The sequence below is a fragment of the Salvelinus fontinalis genome, chromosome 28 (genome assembly GCF_029448725.1).
Source record: "Salvelinus fontinalis isolate EN_2023a chromosome 28, ASM2944872v1, whole genome shotgun sequence".
Classification (NCBI taxonomy): domain Eukaryota; kingdom Metazoa; phylum Chordata; class Actinopteri; order Salmoniformes; family Salmonidae; genus Salvelinus; species Salvelinus fontinalis.
Window position 1 is genome coordinate 35,066,565 of NC_074692.1, and position 22,422 is coordinate 35,088,986.

General features: G+C 42.7%; 2 protein-coding genes across 2 annotated transcripts in view; both read right to left on the reverse strand.

Moving 5' to 3' along the window:
- LOC129826635 (cytoskeleton-associated protein 2-like) overlaps window positions 1–17,685 on the reverse strand; it is a 40,071-nt gene extending 22,386 nt beyond the window's left edge. The window contains exons 1-8 of the mRNA XM_055887573.1: window positions 17,539–17,685; window positions 17,026–17,092; window positions 15,539–15,599; window positions 13,418–15,180; window positions 12,811–13,009; window positions 8,796–8,951; window positions 8,321–8,381; window positions 3,402–3,570 (exon numbers count right to left, since the gene is read on the reverse strand). Of these exons, the coding sequence (XP_055743548.1) occupies window positions 3,402–3,570; window positions 8,321–8,381; window positions 8,796–8,951; window positions 12,811–13,009; window positions 13,418–15,180; window positions 15,539–15,599; window positions 17,026–17,092; window positions 17,539–17,608 (2,546 nt within the window). The 5' untranslated portion in view covers window positions 17,609–17,685. The remainder of the gene's footprint in view (window positions 1–3,401; window positions 3,571–8,320; window positions 8,382–8,795; window positions 8,952–12,810; window positions 13,010–13,417; window positions 15,181–15,538; window positions 15,600–17,025; window positions 17,093–17,538) is intronic.
- A 1,288-nt stretch (window positions 17,686–18,973) lies between these two features.
- Window positions 18,974–21,897, reverse strand: LOC129825841 (interleukin-1 beta-like). The gene is made up of 6 exons (XM_055885975.1): window positions 21,814–21,897; window positions 21,482–21,533; window positions 21,111–21,312; window positions 20,470–20,661; window positions 20,006–20,142; window positions 18,974–19,746 (listed from the first exon to the last, which is right to left on the reverse strand). Exons 2-6 carry the CDS (start codon window positions 21,512–21,514, stop codon window positions 19,516–19,518), a joined length of 795 nt encoding a protein of 264 aa, XP_055741950.1. The 5' UTR covers window positions 21,515–21,533; window positions 21,814–21,897; the 3' UTR covers window positions 18,974–19,515.
- Window positions 21,898–22,422: the final 525 nt, after the last annotated feature.

A 22,422-nucleotide genomic window follows, 5' to 3' on the forward strand; every position in this document is an offset into this window, starting at 1 on the left:
GGGGGGGGAATAAAAAAATAAAATAGCGACTGCTCGACTAAAGAAATCTTGGTCGACCAAGAGCCCATCGACCAAACAATCAAACCAGTTGACTAAATGGGGTCAGCCCACTTGGAGAAACCAGTTAGACCTATCACTCACATTGGTAATCATGAAGTGCTTCGAGAGGCTGGTTATGGCAAACAACTCCATCATGCCTTACCCACTCCGATATGCTTACATACCCCAACAGAACCATTGATGGCATAATCTGAATTCCACTCCACACAACTAGATAAGAGGAATACCTACGGTGCATTTGGAAAGTATTCAGACCCCTTCCTTTTTCCACATTTTGTTACTTTACAGCCTTATTCTAAAATGGATTAAATATACATTCCTCAATCTACACACAATACTCCACAATGACAAAGCAAAAACAGGTTATAATTTTTTCATAATTTACTAAATAAAAAACCTTATAAAATACCTTATAAAACACCTTATTTACATAAGTATTCAGAACCTTTGCTATGAAACTCAAAACTGAGCTCAGGTGCATCCTGTTTCTATTGATCACCCTTGAGATGTTTCTACAACTTGATTGGAGTCCACCTGTTGTAAATTCAATTGATTGGACATGATTTGGAAACGCACACAGCTGTCTATATAAGGTCCCACAGTCGACAGTGCATGTCAGAGCAAAAACCAAGCCATGAGGTTGAAGGAATTGTCCGTAGAGCTCCGAGACAGGATTGTGTCGAGGCACAGGTCTGGGGATGGGTACGAAAAAAATGATGTTCTGCAGCATTGAAGGTCCCCAAGACACAGTGGCCTTGATCATTCTTAAATGGAAGAAGTTTGGAACCATTAAGACTAGAGCTGGCCTTCCGGCCGAACTGAGCAATTGGGGAAGAAGGGCCTTGGTCAGTGAGGTGACCAAGAACCCGATGGTCACTGACAGAGCTCCAGAGTTCCTCTGTGGAGATGGGAGAACCTTCCAGAAGGACAACCATCTCTTCAGCAATCCACCAATCAGGCCTTTATGGTAGAGTGACTAGACGGAAGCCACTCCTCAGTAAAAGGCACGACAGCCCGCTTGGAGTTTGCCAAAAGGCAGCTAAAGGACTCTCCGACCATGATGAAACCAAGATTGAACTCTTTGGCCGGAATGCCAAGCGTCATGTCTGGAGGAAACCTGGCACATCCCTACGATGAAGCATGGTGGCAGCATCATGCTGTGGGGATGTTTTCAGCAGTAAGGACTTGGAGACTATTCAGACTTGAGGGAAAGATGAACAGAGGAAAGTACAGAGAGATCCTTGATGAAATGATCCTGCCCTGCCTAGCTAAGGTCTTCGAAAGCCAAGTCAACAAACAGATCACTGACCATCTCGAATCCCACCGTACCTTCTCCGCTGTGCAATCCGGTTTCCGAGCCGGTCACGGGTGCACCTCAGCCACGCTCAAGGTACTAAACGATATCATAACCGCCATCGATAAAAGACATTACTGTGCAGCCGTCTTCATCGACCTGGCCAAGGCTTTCGACTCTGTCAATCACCATATTCTTATCGGCAGACTCAATAGCCTCGGTTTTTCTAATGACTGCCTTGCCTGGTTCACCAACTACTTTGCAGACAGAGTTCAGTGTGTCAAATCGGAGGGCATGTTGTCCGGTCCTCTGGCAGTCTCTGGGGGTACCACAGGGTTCAATTCTCGGGCCGACTCTTTTCTCTGTATACATCAATGATGTTGCTCTTGCTGCGGGCGATTCCCTGATCCACCTCTACGCAGACGACACCATTCTGTATACTTCCGGCCCTTCCCTGGACACTGTGCTATCTAACCTCCAAACGAGCTTCAATGCCATACAACACTCCTTCCGTGGCCTCCAACTGCTCTTAAACGCTAGTAAAACCAAATGCATGCTTTTCAACCGTTCGCTGCCTGCACCCGCACGCCCGACTAGTATCACCACCCTGGACGGTTCCGACCTAGAATATGTGGACATCTATAAGTACCTAGGTGTCTGGCTAGACTGCAAACTCTCCTTCCAGACTCATATCAAACATCTCCAATCCAAAATCAAATCTAGAGTTGGCTTTCTATTCCGGAACAAAGCCTCCTTTACTCACGCCGCCAAACTTACCCTAGTAAAACTGACTATCCTACCGATCCTCGACTTCGGCGATGTCATCTACAAAATAGCTTCCAATACTCTTCTCAGCAAACTGGATGCAGTTTATCACAGTGCCATCCGTTTTGTTACTAAAGCACCTTATACGACCCACCACTGCGACCTGTATGCCCTAGTCGGCTGGCCCTCGCTACATGTTCGTCGTCAGACCCACTGGCTCCAGGTCATCTACAAGGCTATGCTAGGTAAAGTGCCGCCTTATCTCAGTTCACTGGTCACGATGGCTACACCCACCCGTAGCACGCGCTCCAGCAGGTGTATCTCACTGATCATCCCTAAAGCCAAAACCTCATTTGGACGCCTTTCCTTCCAGTTCTCTGCTGCCTGCGACTGGAACGAATTGCAAAAATCTCTGAAGTTGGAGACTTTTATCTCCCTCAACAACTTTAAAAATCTGCTATCCGAGCAGCTAACCGATCGCTGCAGCTGTACATAGTCCATCTGTAAACTACCCACCCAATTTACCTACCTCACCCCCATACTGCTTTTATTTATTTACTTTTCTGCTCTTTTGCACACCAGTATCTCTTCTTGCACATGATCATCTGATGATTTATCACTCCAGTGTTAATCTGCTAAATTGTAATTATTCGATTTATTGCCTACCTCATGCCTTTTGCACACATTGTATATAGATTCTCTTTTTTTCTACCATGTTATTGACTTGTTTATTGTTTACTCCATGTGTAACTCTGTGTTGTTGTCTGTTCACACTGCTATGCTTTATCTTGGCCAGGTCGCAGTTGCAAATGAGAACTTGTTCTCAACTAGCCTACCTGGTTAAATAAAGGTGAAAAAAAATAATAATAATAAAAAAAAAACCTGCTTCAGGACAAGTCTTTGAATGTCCTTGAGTGGCCCAGCCAGAGCCCGGACTTGAACCTTGAACCTCAAACATCTCTGGAGAAACCTGAAAATAGCTGTGCAGTGATGCTCCCCATCCAACCTGACAGAGCTTGAGAGGACCTGCAGAGAAGAAGGGGTCTGAATACCTTCTGAATGCACTGTAGGTCAATTTCTACTTTGTGTAAGGGTTTAACGCAGGCAAGGGCCTGCCAGACTAGAGATACAAGTCTCTGCTTAAGGTAAAATGACTGTATATCTAAACAAGTAACGGGGCTGCCTTTTTGTTTTTCAAATATCAGGTTGTAGCTTTAAAATGGCTGACGGTAACCGGATCAGAGAAAGATCAAAGGCAGTCAGGTCAGAGGTCATAGAGTACCCTGGAGTGGCGGTGATCTTGTACTTGACCACAGACGAGCCTCCTCGGTCACCACGGATCAGTGCTTTGACGGCTGTGGGTGTGGCCATGGGGTCTGGTGTAGAGTGAAGCTCCATAACGTCATCCTGCTCTCTTACAGGCTCCTGCTCCGATGCTACGGTAGACTGACCTGGAAGTAGTAGCAATAAGAAGAATGTTAGTCAACTACTGAGACGTGTGCACACACACTGCTAAATGGCATTTTTTTTTTTTTTAAAGGTGTAAACTCTCCATTCAAGTGCATCGCCGTTTACTGGTCCCACCTCTTCAGGATATCAGTGTTCTGGTGTCGTAAACTCATTCATGACACCACCACCGAAACTATATTCTATTTGATGGATTCTGACTTCTTAACTGGAAATATGAAATATACTATGGAGAGGAGAAAGACCAGTCTGGTTTCAGTTTTATTACATTTTTTATTTAACTAGGCAAGTCAGTTAAGAACAAATTCTTATTTTCAATGACAACCTAGGAACGGTGGGCCTTGTTCAGGGACAGAACGACAGATTTTTACCTTGTCAGCTTGGGGATTCGATCTAGCAACCTTTCGGTTACTGGCCCAACGCTCTAAACCACTAGGCTACCTGCCACCCCAATCAGTACTCCAATCAGTTGTTGGGTTGTAATTTGAAATACTTGCTACACCAGAAGTGAATGGTTATCTGTAGGAGGAATGTATAAGGTGGAGTCAATTCAGGTTGGATATGAGCCAGGGGCTTGGGATGTTACGTAAGGGAACAGGAAATCACATGGTTGCGGTCACCGATAAGGGTGGAGAGCTGTAGATTAGTGATGAATGTGGGCCGAGGTCAGGTCACAGTAAGAGAAGGAACAGTTTATTACCCACATCACTTTACAGCTTTATTTCTAGACAGGAAGTTGTTTAGAGGGAAGGAGACTTCATCTAAATTAGGGTATATATACACACACACTTGTGCTGGTGGGAACATGTCTTTGTCTGTTCAGCTGTCTAACTCTTTGGGTGAATAAACTTGGTTTGAGCTTTAATAATCATCTGTGAGTTTTTACACAGTTCATTTAGAACCTAACATATTATATGCTTGGAAAGTGGAGATATCATAGAACGTCAAAATGTAAAAATTCCTGGACACACTTTGCAGTTTGGCAGACACTGTCGCGCTTGCTAGCAAAGACATTTGTGGTGGCTAAGTCACAGGAAATTGCGAAAATTGCTTTGTTTCAACTTTCACCTGCGTTCTGGTGGAATGCATTCAGTTGTGCAACTGACTACTGTATGTAACCCCTTTCCCTTTCTAGTCAGAACCTGTCCCAACTGACTCAGGTAAAGACAACATTGAAGCTGGAACATTGGTATAGTGTGGGGGGTATGAAGGGCTGCTGTTTTTATGCTCCAAATTCACTGCTTTACTGACAACGGTTAGATTCTAAACAGATATAATTCTTTATGACCATATGTACCTCTAATTATCATTGACTATTTAAAAAAATATATATATATTTCACCTTTATTTAACTACGCAAGTCAGTTAAGAACAAAATCTTATTTACAATGACGGCCTACACCGGCCAAAACCCTAACGACCCTGGGCCAATTGTGCGCCGCCCTATGGGACTCCTAATCAGGGCTGGTTGTGAAACAGCCTGGAATCGATTCAGGGTCTGTAGTTCTTACACTGAGATGCAGTGCCTTAGACTGCTGCACCACTCGGGAGCACAAAACTGTGAATTGGTTTCCACACCCACCAACGGTTGTGACAAGAGGGAACACAGCTACAACTGGAAGTGACTTTTTCATAGCAGGTTAGGAAACTAAGGTTAATATTAGGAAAAGGATTAGCTAAAACATTCTCCTAACCTGCTACGAAATGTCACTTCTGGTCGTAGCTGTACTCCCTCTAGGTCACAACCATTGGTTGGGGCAGGTACCCTAGCGGATAGGAACGTTGGGCCACTAATTGGGACAGAGAGGAGTCTTCAGAACAGGGAAGCTGTCACTGCCTTATCCGGTGACATCACCACCTTATCCGGTTGTTGCCCTAGTGCAAACATCCCAGACGGATAGGTTTCCACTAGTTACAACAGCCATAAAATTGTAAATTGGTTATATCGAGAGAAAAAAAATCTGGAAAACAAAAATGTGCTTTTTGGTCATCATTTAAGGTTAGGCATAAGGTTAGCAGTGTGGTTAAGGTTAGGTTTAACACCAGATTTTAAGAAGATACATTTGAGAAATAGGCAGAGTTAATGACTTTGTGGCTGTGGTAACTAGTGATGCCCAGACAACGTAGTAGCTAGCTAGCGAGATGGAGATTGTGTTTTTATTATTTTTTGAGTGCATTTCACACGTGGCTAGTTTGCGTCATCTACTTTCACTAAAACCACTGCAAAAGGTTTTGCCTTCAAACTTTGGTTTCGAATCGCGACAATTTCAAGTTCTCATAACAATCGGTAATCTGCCTTTTTGAACGCCGATTATATTGCAATCCACGAGGAAACTGCGTGGCAGGCTGACCACCTGTTACGTGAGTGCAGCGTCAAAAGGACCCTGTGGCTGCAAGGAGCCAAGGTAAGTTGCTACCTAGCATTACACTTCTCTTATAAAAAACAATCAATCTTCACATAATCACTAGTTAGCTACACATGGTTAATGATATTACTAGGTTAACTAGCTAGTCCTGCATTGCATATAATCAATGCGGTGCCTGTTAATTTATCATCAATCACAGCCTATTTCAACTTCGCCAAAGGGGGGAAAAATTTACCTAACCATAAACATCAATGCCTTTCATAAAATCAATACACAGAAGTATATATTTTTTTTAAACCTGCATATTTAGTTAAAAGAAATTCATGTTAGCAGGCAATATTAACTATGGAAATTGGAAATTCTCTTGCGTTCAGTGCAAGCAGAGTCAGGGTATATGCAACAGTTTGGGTCGCCTGGCTCGTTGCGAACTATGTGACACTAATTAATTTGCCAGAATTTCACATTAATATGACATAACATTGAAGGTTGTGCAATGTAACAGCAATATTTAGACTTAAGGTTGCCACCCGTTCGATAAAATATGGAAAAGTTCCGTATTTCGCTGAAAGAATAAACGTTTTGTTTTCGAAATGATAGTTGACGGATTTTACCATATTAATGAACAAAGGCTCGTATTTCTGTGTTTATTATATTATAATTAAGTCTACGATTTGATATTTGATAGAGCAGTCTGACTGAGCGGTGGTAGGCACCAGCGGGTTCGTAAGCATTCATTCAAACAGCACTTTCGTGCATTTTGCCAACAGCTCGTCGCTGTGCTTCAAGCATTGAGCTGTTTATGACTTCAAGCCTATCAACTCCCGAGATTAGGATAGCAATACTATAGTGCCTATAAGAACATCCAGTAATCAAAGATATATGAAATACAAATTGTATAGAGAGAAATAGTCGACGCGTCATAATTCCTATAATAACTACAACCTAAAATTTCTTAACTGGGAATATTGAACCACCAGCTTTCATGTTCTGAGAAAATCACTTAACGTTAGCTTTTTTACATGGCACATATTGCACTTTTACTTTCTTCTCCAACTGTTTTTCCATTATTTAAAACCAGATTGAGCATGTTTCATTATTTATTTGAGACTAAATAGATTTTATTTATGTATTATATTAGGTTAAAATAATTGTTCATTGTTCATTCAGTATTGTTGTAATTGTCCACCCTGCATACCACTACTGGCTTGCTTCTGAAGCTAAGCAGGGTTGGTCCTGGTCAGGCCCTGGATGGGAGACCAGATGCTGCTGGAAGTGGTGTTGGAGGGCCAGTAGGAGGCACTCTTTCCTCTGGTCAAAAAAAAATATCCCAATGCCCCAGGGCAGTGATTGGGGACACTGCCCTGTGTAGGGTGCCGTCTTTCGGATGGGACGTTAAACGGGTGTCCTGACTCTCTGAGGTCATTAAAGATCCCATGGCACTTATCGTAAGAGTAGGGGTGTTAACCCCGGTGTCCTGGCTAAATTCCCAATCTGGCCCTCAAACCATCATGGTCACCTAATAATCCCCACTTTACAATTGGCTCATTCATCCCCCTCCTCTCCCCTGTAACTATTCCCCAGGTCGTTGCTGCAAATGAGAACGTGTTCTCAGTCAACTTACCTGGTAAAATAACGGTAAAATAAAAAAATAACAAATATATATTTGAAAAAATATACCAATTAATCAGCCGATTTGTATCTGCTTTTTTGGTCCTCCAATAATCGGTATCGGCGTTGAAAAATCATAAATCGTCCGACCTCTACTTCAGAGACTAATAATAACAACAACATCCATACTTATCCCCTCTCCATACGTATTAAATTATATGATTCACTAGTAACTGGTAACATGAGTCAAAAACCTGCTCTCTTGTGAAATCAAACGTCTCGGGACTTTCAGCAGATGTTCAGTAATATGAACCACAACTATTCACTGCACGTCTGGACACTTTTCCCCCATTATTACTTAGCAGTCAAAATCCATGATGACAAAATGATTAACATACGATAAGAATACTGGAACTGACTCAAAGCATGGCAATAGCCATAATACATTATTTTAGGATTGGAGCCTCGGTTGGATTCCTTCCAAAATCTTGACAGTGGAAAGAATCTTTACTTAATATTTTCTATAACAGCAAATACAGCAGCAAACTGATTTGAACATTTTCAAGATGCGTGACCCTGGTACGGCAAACAGAAAGAGAAAGCCATGGACATAGCAGTGTGTCTTCCTAGATCTACGTGCTGGTTTTGGCAGGAACAAAGTATCCTAAAAGAGGCAAGGAGATAGGATGTGAGGAATCGAGATGAATCGAGACAGAGCCACTTATTAGGGATGTTGCTGCCTTTCTAGTTTCCTCATTACCTTGTGTGTCTTCCTTCTTTTTCAGCATCTCAAACACAACAGTCCGCAGCTCATCCACTGGCTGAAGGAGAGGAAATAGATACCAAACCATCATATTACTAGTTTAAATGAAATAGATACCAAACCATCATATTACTAGTTTAAATGAAATAGATACCAAAGTAAGCAGCTCTAAATTTAGTTTAGAGAATTCTTCAGAGAAGGTCTAATCACACACACACACACACACACACACACACACACACAGAGAGAGAGTTAGAGAGAGAGAGAGGATTGATGTTGCTAGACTAAGATTCCCCCTGGTAGGGAAGGAGAGAGAAATATAAAAGAAGAAAATCAGAGCAGATAGACGGATGAGAGAGTAGCTTTGACCTGTAAACTAGTCCTAACAGGGCCAGCAGATAGAGAGGCATGGGGTATAGAGATGGAGAGGTATAGAGAGAGCGAGGGGTGAGGTAAAGGGAGTATGCTGTACCTCTAACACCACTCGTACAGCCTCTTCAAACAGCGGCAGAACCTCCAGGTTGCCCTGGCGCTCCATCAGACGGGCCTGGCAGATCCAGTACTTGGAGAACTTCTCAGCCATGGGCACAGTGGACAGCATCTCCTGCACCTGGGAGGACAGGCAGCCCTGTAGGGGGTGGGGGAAACACACAGAAACACAGTCAGAAACACAGTAAGTCTGCCACAGGAACAGTCCGTCAGACATAGAAGCACAGGCAGAGACACAGAAACAGACACACAGAAACAAAGGTGGCGTCGATAGAGAGGGCAGCCGTGCTTCTAGCCCCTTGGCCACTTTGCTTGCCTAATAATGTAGGAAATAATACAAAAACGAAATACTGCAACTGTTGTGTTATTATGTAGCCGGGAAGAACTTTTGGATTTCAGAGTGGCGGTAACTCACCAGGAATACAACTTTCCCAAATCTTATCCTTTGTTCGTAACCCCCCCCCCCCCAGGCAATTTAACTGATTCCAGAGGCTGATCCAAAACATCACCAGTGGAGAAGACGTACTCGAAGTGGACTTCTAGTCCCACTCAGGAGGCGCCCATACCACCCACAGCTTCAGAGTATATTACCCGCTAATGTTTAGTGTCTGGATAATAAAGTTGACGAGCTCAGGATGAGTATCTCCTTCCAGAGAGACATCAGGGATTGTAACATACTCTGTTTCATGGAAATATGTCTCTCTGGATATACTGTCTGAGTCAGTACATCCAGTTGGGTTCTCAGTTCATCGTGCAGACAGGAATACAAATCTCTCCAGGAAGAAGGGCGGGGGTGTATGTTTCATGATTAACTACTCATGGTGTGACTGTGATAACATACAGGAACTCAAGTCCTTTTGTTCACCTATTCACTAGAATACCTCAATCAAATGTTGACGGTATTACCTCCCAAGAGAATTATCTTTGGTTATACTCACAGCTGTGTATATTCCTCCTCAAACAAATACTACAACGGCCCTAAAAAGAGCTTCACTGGACTTTATACAAACTGGAAACCACATATCCTGAGTAAAGGTCGACCGATTAATCTGAATGGCCGATTTCAAGTTTTCTTCCTAACAAATACAGCCAACTTCACCAAACGGGGGATGATTTAACAAAAGCGCTTTTGCGAAAAAAAGCACAATCGTTGCACGACTGTACCTAACCATAAACATCAATGCCTTTCTTAAAATCAATACACAGAAGTATATATTTTTAAACCTGCATATTTAGCTAAAAGAAATACAGGTTAGCAGGCAATATTAACAAGGTGAAATTGTGTCACTTCTCTTGCGTTCATTGCATGCAGAATCAGGGTATATGAAACAGTTTGGGCCGCCTAATTTGCCAGAATTTTACGTAATTATGACATAACATTGAAGGCTGTGCAAGGTAACAGGAATATTTAGACTTATGGATGCCACCCGTTAGATAAAATTCAAAACGGTTCCGTATTTCACTGAAAGAATAAACATCTTGTTTTCGAGATGATAGTTTATGGATTCGACCTTTTTAAATGACCTAAGGCTCGTATTTCTGTGTGTTATTATGTTATAATTAAGTCTATGATTTGATAGAGCAGTCTGACTGAGCGATGGTAGGCACCAGCAGGTTCGTAAGCATTCATTCAAACAGCACTTTCGTGCATTTTGCCAGCAGCTCGTCGCTGTGCTTCAAGCATTGAGCTGTTTATGACTTCAAGCCTATTAACTCCCGAGATTAGGCTGGTGTAACCGATGTGAAATGGCTAGCTAGTTAGCGGGGTGCGCGCTAATAGCGTTTCAAACGTCACTCCCTCTGAGACTTGGAGTGGTTGTTCCCCTTGCTCTGCAAGGGCCGCGGCTTTTGTGGAGCGATGGGTAACGCTGCTTCGAGGGTGGCTGTTGTCGATGTGTTCCTGGTTCGAGCCCAGGTAAGGGCGAGGAGAGGGACGGAAGCTATACTGTTACACTGGCAATACTAAAGTGCCTATAAAAACATCCAATAGTCCAAGGTATATGAAATACAAATCGTATTGAGAGAAATAGTCCTATAATTCCTATAATAACTACAACCTAAAACTTCTTACCTTGGAATATTGAAGACTCATGTTAAAAAGAACCACCAGCTTTCATATGTTCTCATGTTCTGAGCAAGGAACTTAAACGTTAGCTTTCTTACATGGTACATATTGCACTTTTACTTTCTTTCCAACACTTTGTTTTTGCATTATTTAAACCAAATTGAACATGTTTAATCATTTATTTGAGGCTAAATTGATTTTATTGATGTATTATATTAAGTTAAAATAAGTGTCCATTCAGTATTGTTGTAATTCTCATTATTACAAATAAATGTATAAAAAATCTAATAAAAAAAGAATTATGTTTTATTTTAAATCGGCCGATTAATCGGTATCGGCCTTTTTGGTCCTCCAATAATCGGTATCTGTGTTGAAAAATCATAATCGGTCGACCTCTAGTTCATACAAATATTTACACATGTTAAGTTTCCTGAAAAGAAGCGCAGTTGACAGTGAGAGGACGTTTCTTCTTTTGCTAAGTTTATATAGAAATATAGGCCTAAGTAAGTTACCGTATGAAGACTTAACAGGACGCGTTGTTAGGCCTACAGCTCAAAGGGTGGTTATAAAAGGCTGCTATACAAAGCCTACTAATGATAAAGACATTACTTATTAATATTTACACATGTTAAGTTTCCTGAAAATAAACGCAGTTGACAATGAAAGGACGTTTCTTTTTTGCTGAGTTTATGTACATGTCTTACACAACCTGGAAGAGTTGCACCACTAATGAATAGCACCTGCGGAACAATATACCTGTTCCTCCAAATGTCTTGCTCTCACAGTGAAGGCAGAGGCTGTGTTCCAAATGTCTTGCTCTCACAGTGAAGGCAGAGGTTGTGTTCCAAATGTCTTGCTCTCACAGTGAAGGCAGAGGCTGTGTTCCAAATGTCTTGCTCTCACAGTGAAGGCAGAGGCTGTGTTCCAAATGTCTTGCTCTCACAGTGAAGGCAGAGGCTGTGTTCCAAATGTCTTGCTCTCACAGTGAAGGCAGAGGCTGTGTTCCAAATGTCTTGCTCTCACAGTGAAGGCAGTGGCTGTGTTCCAAATGTCTTGCTCTCACAGTGAAGGCAGAGGCTATGTTCCAAATGTCACCCTACTCCCTACATCAGTGGTGCTCAGATGTCTACTAACCACACCCGACTCACTGAATCACCAAGGTGAGCCATTTGGCGACAGCAAAATTGCAAAACATCTGTGGGTCCCCAAGGAAAGGTTAGAGAACCACTGCCCTACGTAGTGCACTACTTTTGACCAAAGCCCTGTCTGTTTTATTAGGCCATTATTCCCTGAATAATAGAAACTAAATCACCTGACCATGTGTTGGATTAATATTTGTGTTGGATGGATTAATGGCAACACACAAAGCAAACCAAGCCGTTTTTTTCAAGCACTAAAATTAATTTTCAAGTACCATCAATTTGTAATAGTAAAAAGAAAAAATGCAATAGTTTCTAGTTGCCACCAGATGGCAATATATCACCATAACCTCACGAAGAAGAAAATGAACCTAGTATTCATCACTACCTTACAAGTTCTACTCAACAACACGTTGGTTCACTACTTATTTCCTACATGAGCGAGTCAGTACTGATGATTTTGTCATTTGAGTAGTGATGATGAGAGTTTAGGGACATACTTATTTTATATTCACATTACTACACAATTCCATCTTAATTCCTATTTGTTAATTGGGAATTTGGTAATCTACTACTTAATAGCTACGAAAAAGCGTCTTGCTGACGACTGGCAGCTTTAGTGTTGCCGGTCGGGAGAAGGGCGGGTGGGCTGAGTGAGGGAAAACGCCATGTGTACAGTCAGAAGACAGTAATCCGCCAACAGAGTACCAATCAACCCCCCTAGTTGATTTGTCATATATTTGAAATGTCTGTCACTTCATGTAATCTAACCCAACCCATTCCTCTGGCCACACCTCATTCAGCAACTTGATGCAGTCAGCCAGACACCGGTCCACAGCTTCAACCAGACACCTGGCCTCAACTTCCTCCTCCATACCGTCCCAATAAGCCTGAGGGAGGGCCAAGGTGCGCCGCACCCGAGGAGGCCTCACCGGCATGGGGGGACGCTTGTAGGAGATGCCCCTGTTCTCACGCCATTCCTGGAGCTTCTGCCTGAAGACACACAGAGTGGAATATAAGGTTGTTCAGTAAAATGTTGGGGTAAAGTCAGATGTTTGTAGTCCAACTCAACCACACTCTATTAAATGAGGTGCTGGGTGGAAAGAATATGGTGGTATAATGGAAAAGACCAAGCACATTCATATGCTACGATACCAACACACATACCTTTTACTGAAGTGAAATGACAATGTTATCTTGATGTTATTTCAACAAACAAAATCACAGTAGTTTTGTGCACTGTGTAACCCAAGGCCTTATTCAACCAGTCTAGAGTTTAATATTTTAAGACTTCAAGTCATTCTGTATAAGATTGTCTGTTAAAATCACAAAAATGTAAATGTACTGTATTCTACTTCCCAGTACTTATCTAATTTACAACAAAAAAAAACTAAAACTGACATTCTCTCTTCCTGGGCAACTGTCATCTTCCTGCGGCCCTCTGTCTTGGGCACGACCCTGGCCTGGTCTCTGGGTGTCTTAAGGCCAACACCAGCCTCCCACCCCACCTCCTCCTGGCCATGGCTGGACTTTTTGGCAGAGCGAGGCACCGTCTGGGGGAGCCACACACCATTTACTGTGCTGCTGTGAGGCCTAGGCCAACACGCCGGAGATGTTGATGAGGGCGATGGAGCATTGGGTTCATTCTTGGTGTCAGTGTCTGCCCACCCGCTCTCCACCATGCCTCGGTTTTCCTCGCTGCTGCTTTTCTGTCCCATCGCAGCCACAGCTGCATGCATGGCCCTACTCAGAGCCGTGTTCTGCCATTGGTTTCCTGTTATCCCGGTGGAAGCTCGAGAGGCAGCCTTCCATATCCGAGTGCTGGCTCCTGCTCCTCTAGCCTCAGCCCTGTGCTGTGATGCAGCCCTCTGAATACACTCAACTTCTTGAATGGAAACTCTGGGAGAGGTTTTGGTTGTCCTTTTATTACCTGGCTTCGTAGCTGCAGTCTTGTGCCCAGGACCAGTAGGGCCTTGGATGATGGGTTTAGGTCCAGTGACAGGTTGTCTCTGACCTGCTGGTTTACTGGATCTCTCTGGGAGTGGTGTGGAATCAGTCCTACTCACAGCTTGGCTTCTCCTTTGCCCATTGTCCACAGCCAAGGCAGTTGTCCTCTGGTTAGTCTCACTCACGCCAGTGAAGGGATTCCTTCTCCTCTGAGCAGTAACTGGTGGCTTTTGGGTCACAGCTGGGACTGGGCTGGTGCTTGGGCATGCTCTGTTCAAGGCCAAGGGGGTGAAGGAGGCTGATGCTGGAGCAGGGACGGTGGTGCTTCTAGGCTGCATCTGGACAGACACAAGGCCTGTCTTGGTTTTAACCATTGTGCTCGGACTCATTCTGGCACTGCTGGCTGTGTTGGGCCGCGTGCTGGCTGTGTTGGGCCGCGTGCTGGCTGTGTTGGGCCGCGTGCTGGCTGTGTTGGGCCGCGTGCTGGCTGTGTTGGGCCGCGTGCTGGCTGTGTTGGGCCGCGTGCTGGCTGTGTTGGGCCGCGTGCTGGCTGTGTTGGGCCGCGTGCTGGCTGTGTTGGGCCGCGTGCTGGCTGTGTTGGGCCGCGTGCTGGCTGTGTTGGGCCGCGTGCTGGCTGTGTTGGGCCGCGTGCTGGCTGTGTTGGGCCGCGTGCTGGCTGTGTTGGGCCGCGTGCTGGCTGTGTTGGGCCGCGTGCTGGCTGTGTTGGGCCGCGTGCTGGCTGTGTTGGGCCGCGTGCTGGCTGTGCGGAGTGTGTTAGCGGGTTTCCCAGTAATATTTGGCTTTGGTCTGGTTGTGTTGGCTGAATGTGTTCTACCAGCGTTTGCCAGGGGTTTGGCTGAGCTAGGGCGTGTGTTGCTGACTTTAACAGCTAGATTAGGCTGGGTTCTGGGTTGGTTGGTGGTGCCTGGGCATCTTTTGGTAGGGACAGTGGATTGTGATCTGTCTGGAGCCGTCTTCAGGCTGGTTGAGTGACTTGGGGCAACCGCAGAAGGCTTTGTCAAGCCTTTGAGCACGTTGAGACGTGCGGTACTCGATGCTGCAGAGAGGAGACCGTTGGCAGAGATCTGTTTGTTGGTGGTACTGCAGAAGGTGCCAGTGGTTTGGGAAACGGCGTTGGCCATCAGAGGTTGAACCTTCACCGTTCCCTTTTTCATCTTGAGGGGATTTGGACCCTGGTTCTCTTTTCCCGGGTCCAGCTGTAATTACAAAACAATATCAGTTGATATAGTTCGTAACTTAAAGACACCTCAACGGGTCAGTTAATTAGTATTTTAGATTGGTCACTTAGCAGATGCAGTAGTGAGTGCAAACATTTTTATATATATATATATATATATATATATATATATATATATATAAAAAAAAGAGAGTCCATACTGGTCCCTCGTAGGAATCAAAACCACAACTCTGACATTGCGTGCTCGACCAACTGAGCCACACGGTACACCTACTATAATTCAAGCCTCATTATATAATTAATAGTGAGCAAACTGCCAGGCTTGCTTTGAGAGAGATGGTGTCAAGGAGAGGAAAGTGATTGGCTACAGTACTTACATCATCCTTCACGGTAGACATGGTGATCTGCTTTGCTTTAACGGCATCTCGAAGATAAGGTCTGAAATCAGTCATGTGTGATAGGACATTATTTACAAAAGACTATGGATAAGACATGTCAAGCTGAAATATTGCCACTAGTTAATACTGTAGGGCTTTCACTCGCTGCCATACAATGTATAGAAAAACAGGGCAATTCAAGCGGGAGCACCAAAATGAATGGGAAAACGTCGTTCTCGTTGCCCGATGTCATTAGAAATGACATATAATTAATCACATTTATTTATCAAGCCCTTTAAAAAAAATGTTTTTACATCAGCCGATGTCACAAAGTGCTAATAATCATTCGATTATAACATTGTAGAGAACAACGTTAACATACTTTTACTTGACAGTGTTGATGAAATAAGAACGTTCATTTGCTGTGACCTTTACTAGTTTAAACTGCGCCTCTCTTGGTTGTATCCCTTTCATATAAGGTGTTGTGAGATGGTATCACTTGGAGGTGGTTCACCTCCAGATCCTTGGCTTTCATCATTTCAGTAAAGCAGACGCCAAGGGATTAGTAAGAACAGTGGTTACAAATAAGTGGCAAGAGTTGTGGAACAGGAAAGTAAGGGAAGACACCTGTATAAGATCCAGGAAAAGGTGGGGGCAGGGGGAGTCCTCAGGCCAAGAGAGAAGGGAGGAAAGTGTAGTCACAAGGCTGAGACTGATCCTCGTCACACCTCTCAGATGGAGACAGTGGAACATGTTCTATTTCAGTGCCAGAAATACGTGAGACAAAGGGAGCAGTTATTAGATTTGAGGAGTAGTGGGGTTGAATAGCCAGGATTAAGTGAACTGCTGGGGAAATCTTCAGGGGATGTAGTATTTAATTATGTATTTTATTTCCTTAAAGGGACGAGATTATTGTGTTGGATTTAGACCTTCGCTGTCTCTGGTCCACACTCCAGTCCAGTTGGTGGCAGTAATGCAGCTTAAAGTTGGTTGCCAACCGCCATATAAAATCTTCAGAATAATAATAATAATATACAATGCAAACAAGAACTGATTGTCCTCGCCGAGGGTGGATATTGCAATTCAGTCTGTTAGCTTTGTAAATAAATAATGAGCCCTATTTAGTTTTCTACTCAGCCGAATTAATTTTGAAAAATGCCATGTTTTCACTCACGAACCTGCAGCCACTAGATAGTTTGTCAGTTTGACGTTCATAGTTAGCGGCTGCCGCGGAGCAGCGCCTCAGTTCTATATTGAGCAGTGACCAGTTTAAGATCATAACAATTTCATTAAGGCGAAATTCTCAGAGTAAATCGTCGGTAACTTTTTAACCATATATGGTAGAGACATGGGGTATGGACTATTGTTTGTTTGACTGAATTTGTATAAACATGTAGACATTTGTATAAACCTTAAATGAATTAATCATCGTATATGGGCTATATAATGGCCAAGAAGATAGCCGTCAAGCCATGATGATTTCTTACTTTGGGTTTGGTGGCTTCAGTCTTCCTTTTGCTGCTAAGTACTCTATCAACTGCTGCTTGCGCAATTCTGTGAAAGACAAGAAGCAAGTTTAAAACAAATCCTTAATTTACTCCACTATTTGGTCAATAGTTGTAAAGATAACTAGCTATCTAACGTTAACTGGCTAACGTCAGACAGCTAGCCCTCACTGCAACATTGTTGTTCTAACAGGACGATGGTTCTAGCTAGTTACGTTACTAGTTTAGGGAGTCAATAAAACAGCCCAATGTCCCAAAAGACTCCATAAGTTTCCTCTGAACTAAGCTAACGTTAGTGTGTACCCTAGCCTATATCTAGTGTTTCCACTGTAGCTTGACCGAACGATAAACATAATATTGTTGACATTGTATTATGACTAACGTCAACTATAGTTAGTAAGCTAAAGAGGCCTGCTATCAAGCTAGCATGCATTGTTAGCAAGCAAATAATAGAGCTAGCTAGCGGAATATTAGTTAACGTTAGCTACACCATACCTTTTCTGTTAAGTTGGGCAACCATTTCTTCCGCGTCCATTTCTATTTGTAATCTAGTCACTTGAGACATGCTATTTTAGTGGAATAGAAGTTATGGTTTGCTAACATAAACAAACCGACTTCATCAAGTTCGTGGTCTAGTTTGAAATTGCCGGGGTAACGCCACTCTTCTCCCATTGGCTCGTTCAAATATTTGAAAAAAAAACACGCCCAGTCAGACAGCCACTCCAATGCTTCTTTTAATTCTGTAGGTTTTATATGGATAGTAACATTGAAAGTGGTGGGGAAACATCCGACTGGGAGGTGTGATCATTGTCAGGAGGAGATGGAGACAGTGGAACATGTTCTATTTCAGTGCCAGAAATATGTGAGACAAAGGGAGCGATTGTTGTCAGATTTGTGGAGTAATGGGGTTGAAGAGCCAGGATTAAGTGCATTTTGGGGGAAATCTTTAGGTGATGTAGTTTTTAATTATGTATTTAGTTTCGTTAGGGAGACGAGATTATTGGGTAGGATTTAAAATCAAAATCCTACAGAATAATGTCATCTCTCTAAGGAAACAAAATACATAATTAAATACTACATCCCCTGAAGATTTCCCCAGCAGTTCACTTAATCCTGGCTCTTCAACTCCACTACTCCTCAAATCTAATAACAACTGCTCCCTTTGTCTCACGTATTTCTGGCACTGAAATAGAACATGTACCACTGTCTCCATCTATGGAGAGGTGTGATGATGATCATGTTTCCCCACCACTTTCAACTTACTATTGAGCTGTGTGTGTCAGTCTCAGCCTTGTGACTACACTTTCCTCCCTTCTCTCTTGGCCCGAGGACTCCCCCTGCCCCCACCTTTTCCTGGATCTTATACAGGTGTCTTCCCTTACTTTCCTGTTCCACAACTCTTGCCACTTATTTGTAACCACTGTTCTTACTAATCCCTTGGCTTCTGCTTTACTGATGAACAATTCCATCTCAACATTAGGATGTTTATAAGAGCCTGGATGTTCTCTTGATAAGTGAGTGAATTGGACCATTTTCCAGTCCTGCTAAGTTTTCAAAATGTAACAAGTACCTTTGGGTGTCAGGGAAAATGTATGGAGTAAAAAGTACAGTATTTTCGTTAGGAATGTATTGAAGTAAAAAGAAAAGTTGTCAAAAATATAAATAGTAAAGTACAGATACCCCAGAAAACTACTTAAGTAGTACTTTAAAGTAGTTTAACTTTACACCACTGATATTATTACTGGTATAATGTAGGTATACCTCTCATATTTGTTCTTGTTGTGGTTCTGGTATTTGATGCATGTTGTCTGATTCTTAACATTGTTCTTCCAATAACCATGTTATTACAGTAGCCAACCATAATAATCGATGACAGAGAATATCAATTTCCATTTGAATATTTATTCAAAAGAGCACATATGTAGGACAATTCAAATGTTTGCATGTATCAATGAATAAGTGCAACATCAACAGATTGACAAATAAATACAATGATAAATAAGTATAATCACGGAAATATAAATACATGAATAAATAGTAGAACAATATTATGATTAGTAGAAATGTAATTACAGTAAGCAATACGTTCATTTTGGATTTCAGCAATAAATAATGTACAATAAATATCATGGGCGCTTGCCACAATCTGACTCAACGGCGCCATCTTGTGGTAAACTTTGACCAAGTCAATACACCCCAATGGTGAATTGCTCTAGTAGTACATACATACATGCATACAGTACATACATACATACATACATACAACCTGAAGAATTTATTGTGTCTTACAAACATACACCTAATCTTTAGACGTACAGACAGTGGCAATCCAGCACTGACCACAAAAGCCCTATAGAATCACATATAGAATCTCTATTGCCGAGTTAAATAAAGGTTCAACAAAAATATAAATAACATTGAATTATATAGGATCTCTATGAGAGATCTGTGGTGTCAGTTTCGGCACCCACCTCAGTTGTGGCGCTGGATAGTGAATGTGGTGAAGCGGTTGTGGTTTTCCCTCTGGCACATGTTCACCATTTTGGTCTTGTCCTGCTGTAGGGCCGTGCTGATGAACCAGTTCCTGGAATGGGCAGACTCCAGGGTACTGACGTCAACTCCGGTGTCCCGTTTGTAGAAGAGGAAGCGCACCATGTCGCTTTCATGGTTGATGGACTTCAGCTGTTCCTTGTCTGCCACCTCCTGGAGAGAGAGAGAGAGAGATGGTCAGGGGGATAAACTCAATGGTCTGACTCAAAACTGACTTAAAGGTCAAATGTCATACACCAGGAGTGGATAGAAATGTTACTCTGGCTATTGGTTTGAGTTTGTGGCTGTTGGAACCAATGACTTATATAATCAACACATCATTGGTTGGAACAAGCCGACACACTCTCACTCTCCAGGACTAATAGTATCAATACTGAATCACAAAATATTCAGCAGTAGTAGTGCTATTTACCTCTAGGTGCAGGGTGGGCGTGCCTCCTGATGTTATGCAGGATAGGTAGAGGTTGGATCCCTTGATGCCCAGGGCTACAGGCCTTGCTTCAGTCTCACTGGGGACAGGCGTTACGTACGTAGACAGGTTCAAATGCACTGAGGCCAGAGGAAAGGAGGAGAGAGTCAGTCAGCATCAATCATCAGAACTCAACTGTGAACTAAGTATGCCACCTATCTGTCAGTCTCAGAGTGGGGTTGGTTTTAACCCCTCCACTGAATCTCATATTGGTCATATGTACCTAACCTTTCCAATTATTTCAGATTCATAGGAAGTGCCACTGCTTAGTGCCCCAAGGCAAATTGTAATTTAATTAATTTAATGATCTATGGTCGCCAAAGAACACACTCAAAGTCTTTGGCAAAATGTAACTCACTATGTAAGGACAAATGCAAATTGGGACTGAGCCTTGGTTGTTAACATACCTTTATGGTAGCTGCTGCCTCCCTGCAGCATCATAGCATGTAGCTCCATAGACCCTTCGTTCAGCACCCAGCACTTATTCTCAGAGTCAGTGACACTACACTCGTACTCTCCTTTACTGCTAAACCCTGGAGCTCTGCTTCTGGCTTCAATGTGCTCTGTGTGCGTCGAGCCCAACTCCAACACTATATGTTCTGATGAGGAGAGAGAGAGAGAGAGAGAGAGGAGAAAGCATGTAGGAGATGAGTGAATGGTTGAATGAATACACTTGATTGAATTCCAGAACTATTAGTCAATGAGTTGTGCCAAGATGTCCACTCTAGCAGTATGCCAGTTAGAATTAAGCCATGTGTTGGGCATGCATTCTACGTGGTAAAATTTGTAAGTCGCTCTGGATAAGAGCGTCTGCTAAATGACTTAAATGTAATGTAAATGTATTCTAGAGTGTGAACATTGGAACATAGCGCAGTGGGGATAGCTAATGGTATTATAGTGGTACACTTTGAAAATACCCCGTTCTGTTTGTGCTGTCTTGTCAACTCCTATGGTCATTGTCATCAGAAGCAAGACAGTACAATCAGATATGGGGCCAGGCTAGCCCCAAAGGGGTTCCTTCAATCCAGTCCAGTGATCTTTGACCTACCGTCCACTGCGCTCTCTAGCAAGAAATTGAGCAGGTCCTCATCCCTGAACTCGGTTCCCAGGGTAAACCCCTTGCCACCATTTAGTCTCTCCATGGCGATGAGGAGGTTGGCCACACAGTGCAGGGTGATGGGGTGATGGGATATTTCCACATCCAGACCCTGGGGAAGCTTGGAGCTCCATGCTACACTGGCAGAGGTGTTCTGACCAGGACAGAGAAAGTCGAGTTAACATTCATCTAACATTATTGTATCAGTGTATGGAGAATTGTGGTTGGTCTGTTTTAACATTTACTGTATAATAACATTTGAATGTCTGTCATGCCTGAATATTGTAGGTCTGTCTTATCCTCATGTCTAAGTTGGGACTCACCTTCATTAGACTGCAGTTTGACTCAAATTCCATATTGTCTTTGTAGTTAGATCTGGAAAATAAAAACATCTTTTAAAACGCCTGTCCATCATAGATTGTATCATGCTTAGTCAGTTGCTTAAAGATGGCCAAGATCTGAAAACACATTCAGAGATCTGGTGTAAACGAGCAATCAATATACAGTTAGTCCTAAATAAAAGTTTTTATTAAACACTATATAAAAAATAAAGACTGCCACAACAGATCAACAACATAATATATGGTCAGCCATACAGTAAGAGTAAGTTTATGGTTGCCAATGTGAATAAAAACAGCCTCTACATTTAATTTACCTGGATGAATAGGTTTGTCGTCGGCTGTTTTGTAGTTTGTAGATAGTAGGTACTAACGTCTTGTTTTTAGTCCTTGATCCTTGTTGTAAGTCCCAACTTGTTCTCTGAACCAATGTTTTCTGACTACATGTGGTAACCTGTACGTCTTATATACATCCTGGGCACACTCTCCAGAAATTCCCCTCTACGCACACGGGAGGAAGGACGATGGTTTAGTCTTACCAGACCAATGAGTGAGAAGGTATTTTTTAATGACTTTGGTGATGAAATACTGGACTCGCACCCAACAGGATGGGGGGAGGGGTGTAATTGTTTTGTAATATTTCCAATATACTTTATTCAAAGAATTTTTGTTGTGTTTTCATGGTGTTCTTGGCCAGGATTCCCTTAGAAATTGTATTTCAGATCTCAATATTACTGGATGAACAAAATATTAAATATTGTTCATGTCAACACTACGTAATATTAGTTACGATTAGACAAATGTACATGTCTGTATTATAATATACCTTGTATGACTTCCTTTTCTAAAGGACTTGTCATACATTATGCTACACTTTAATGTTTAAAGTGTTGATAACGGCTATTTTCTAAGGGCTATTTTCTAAG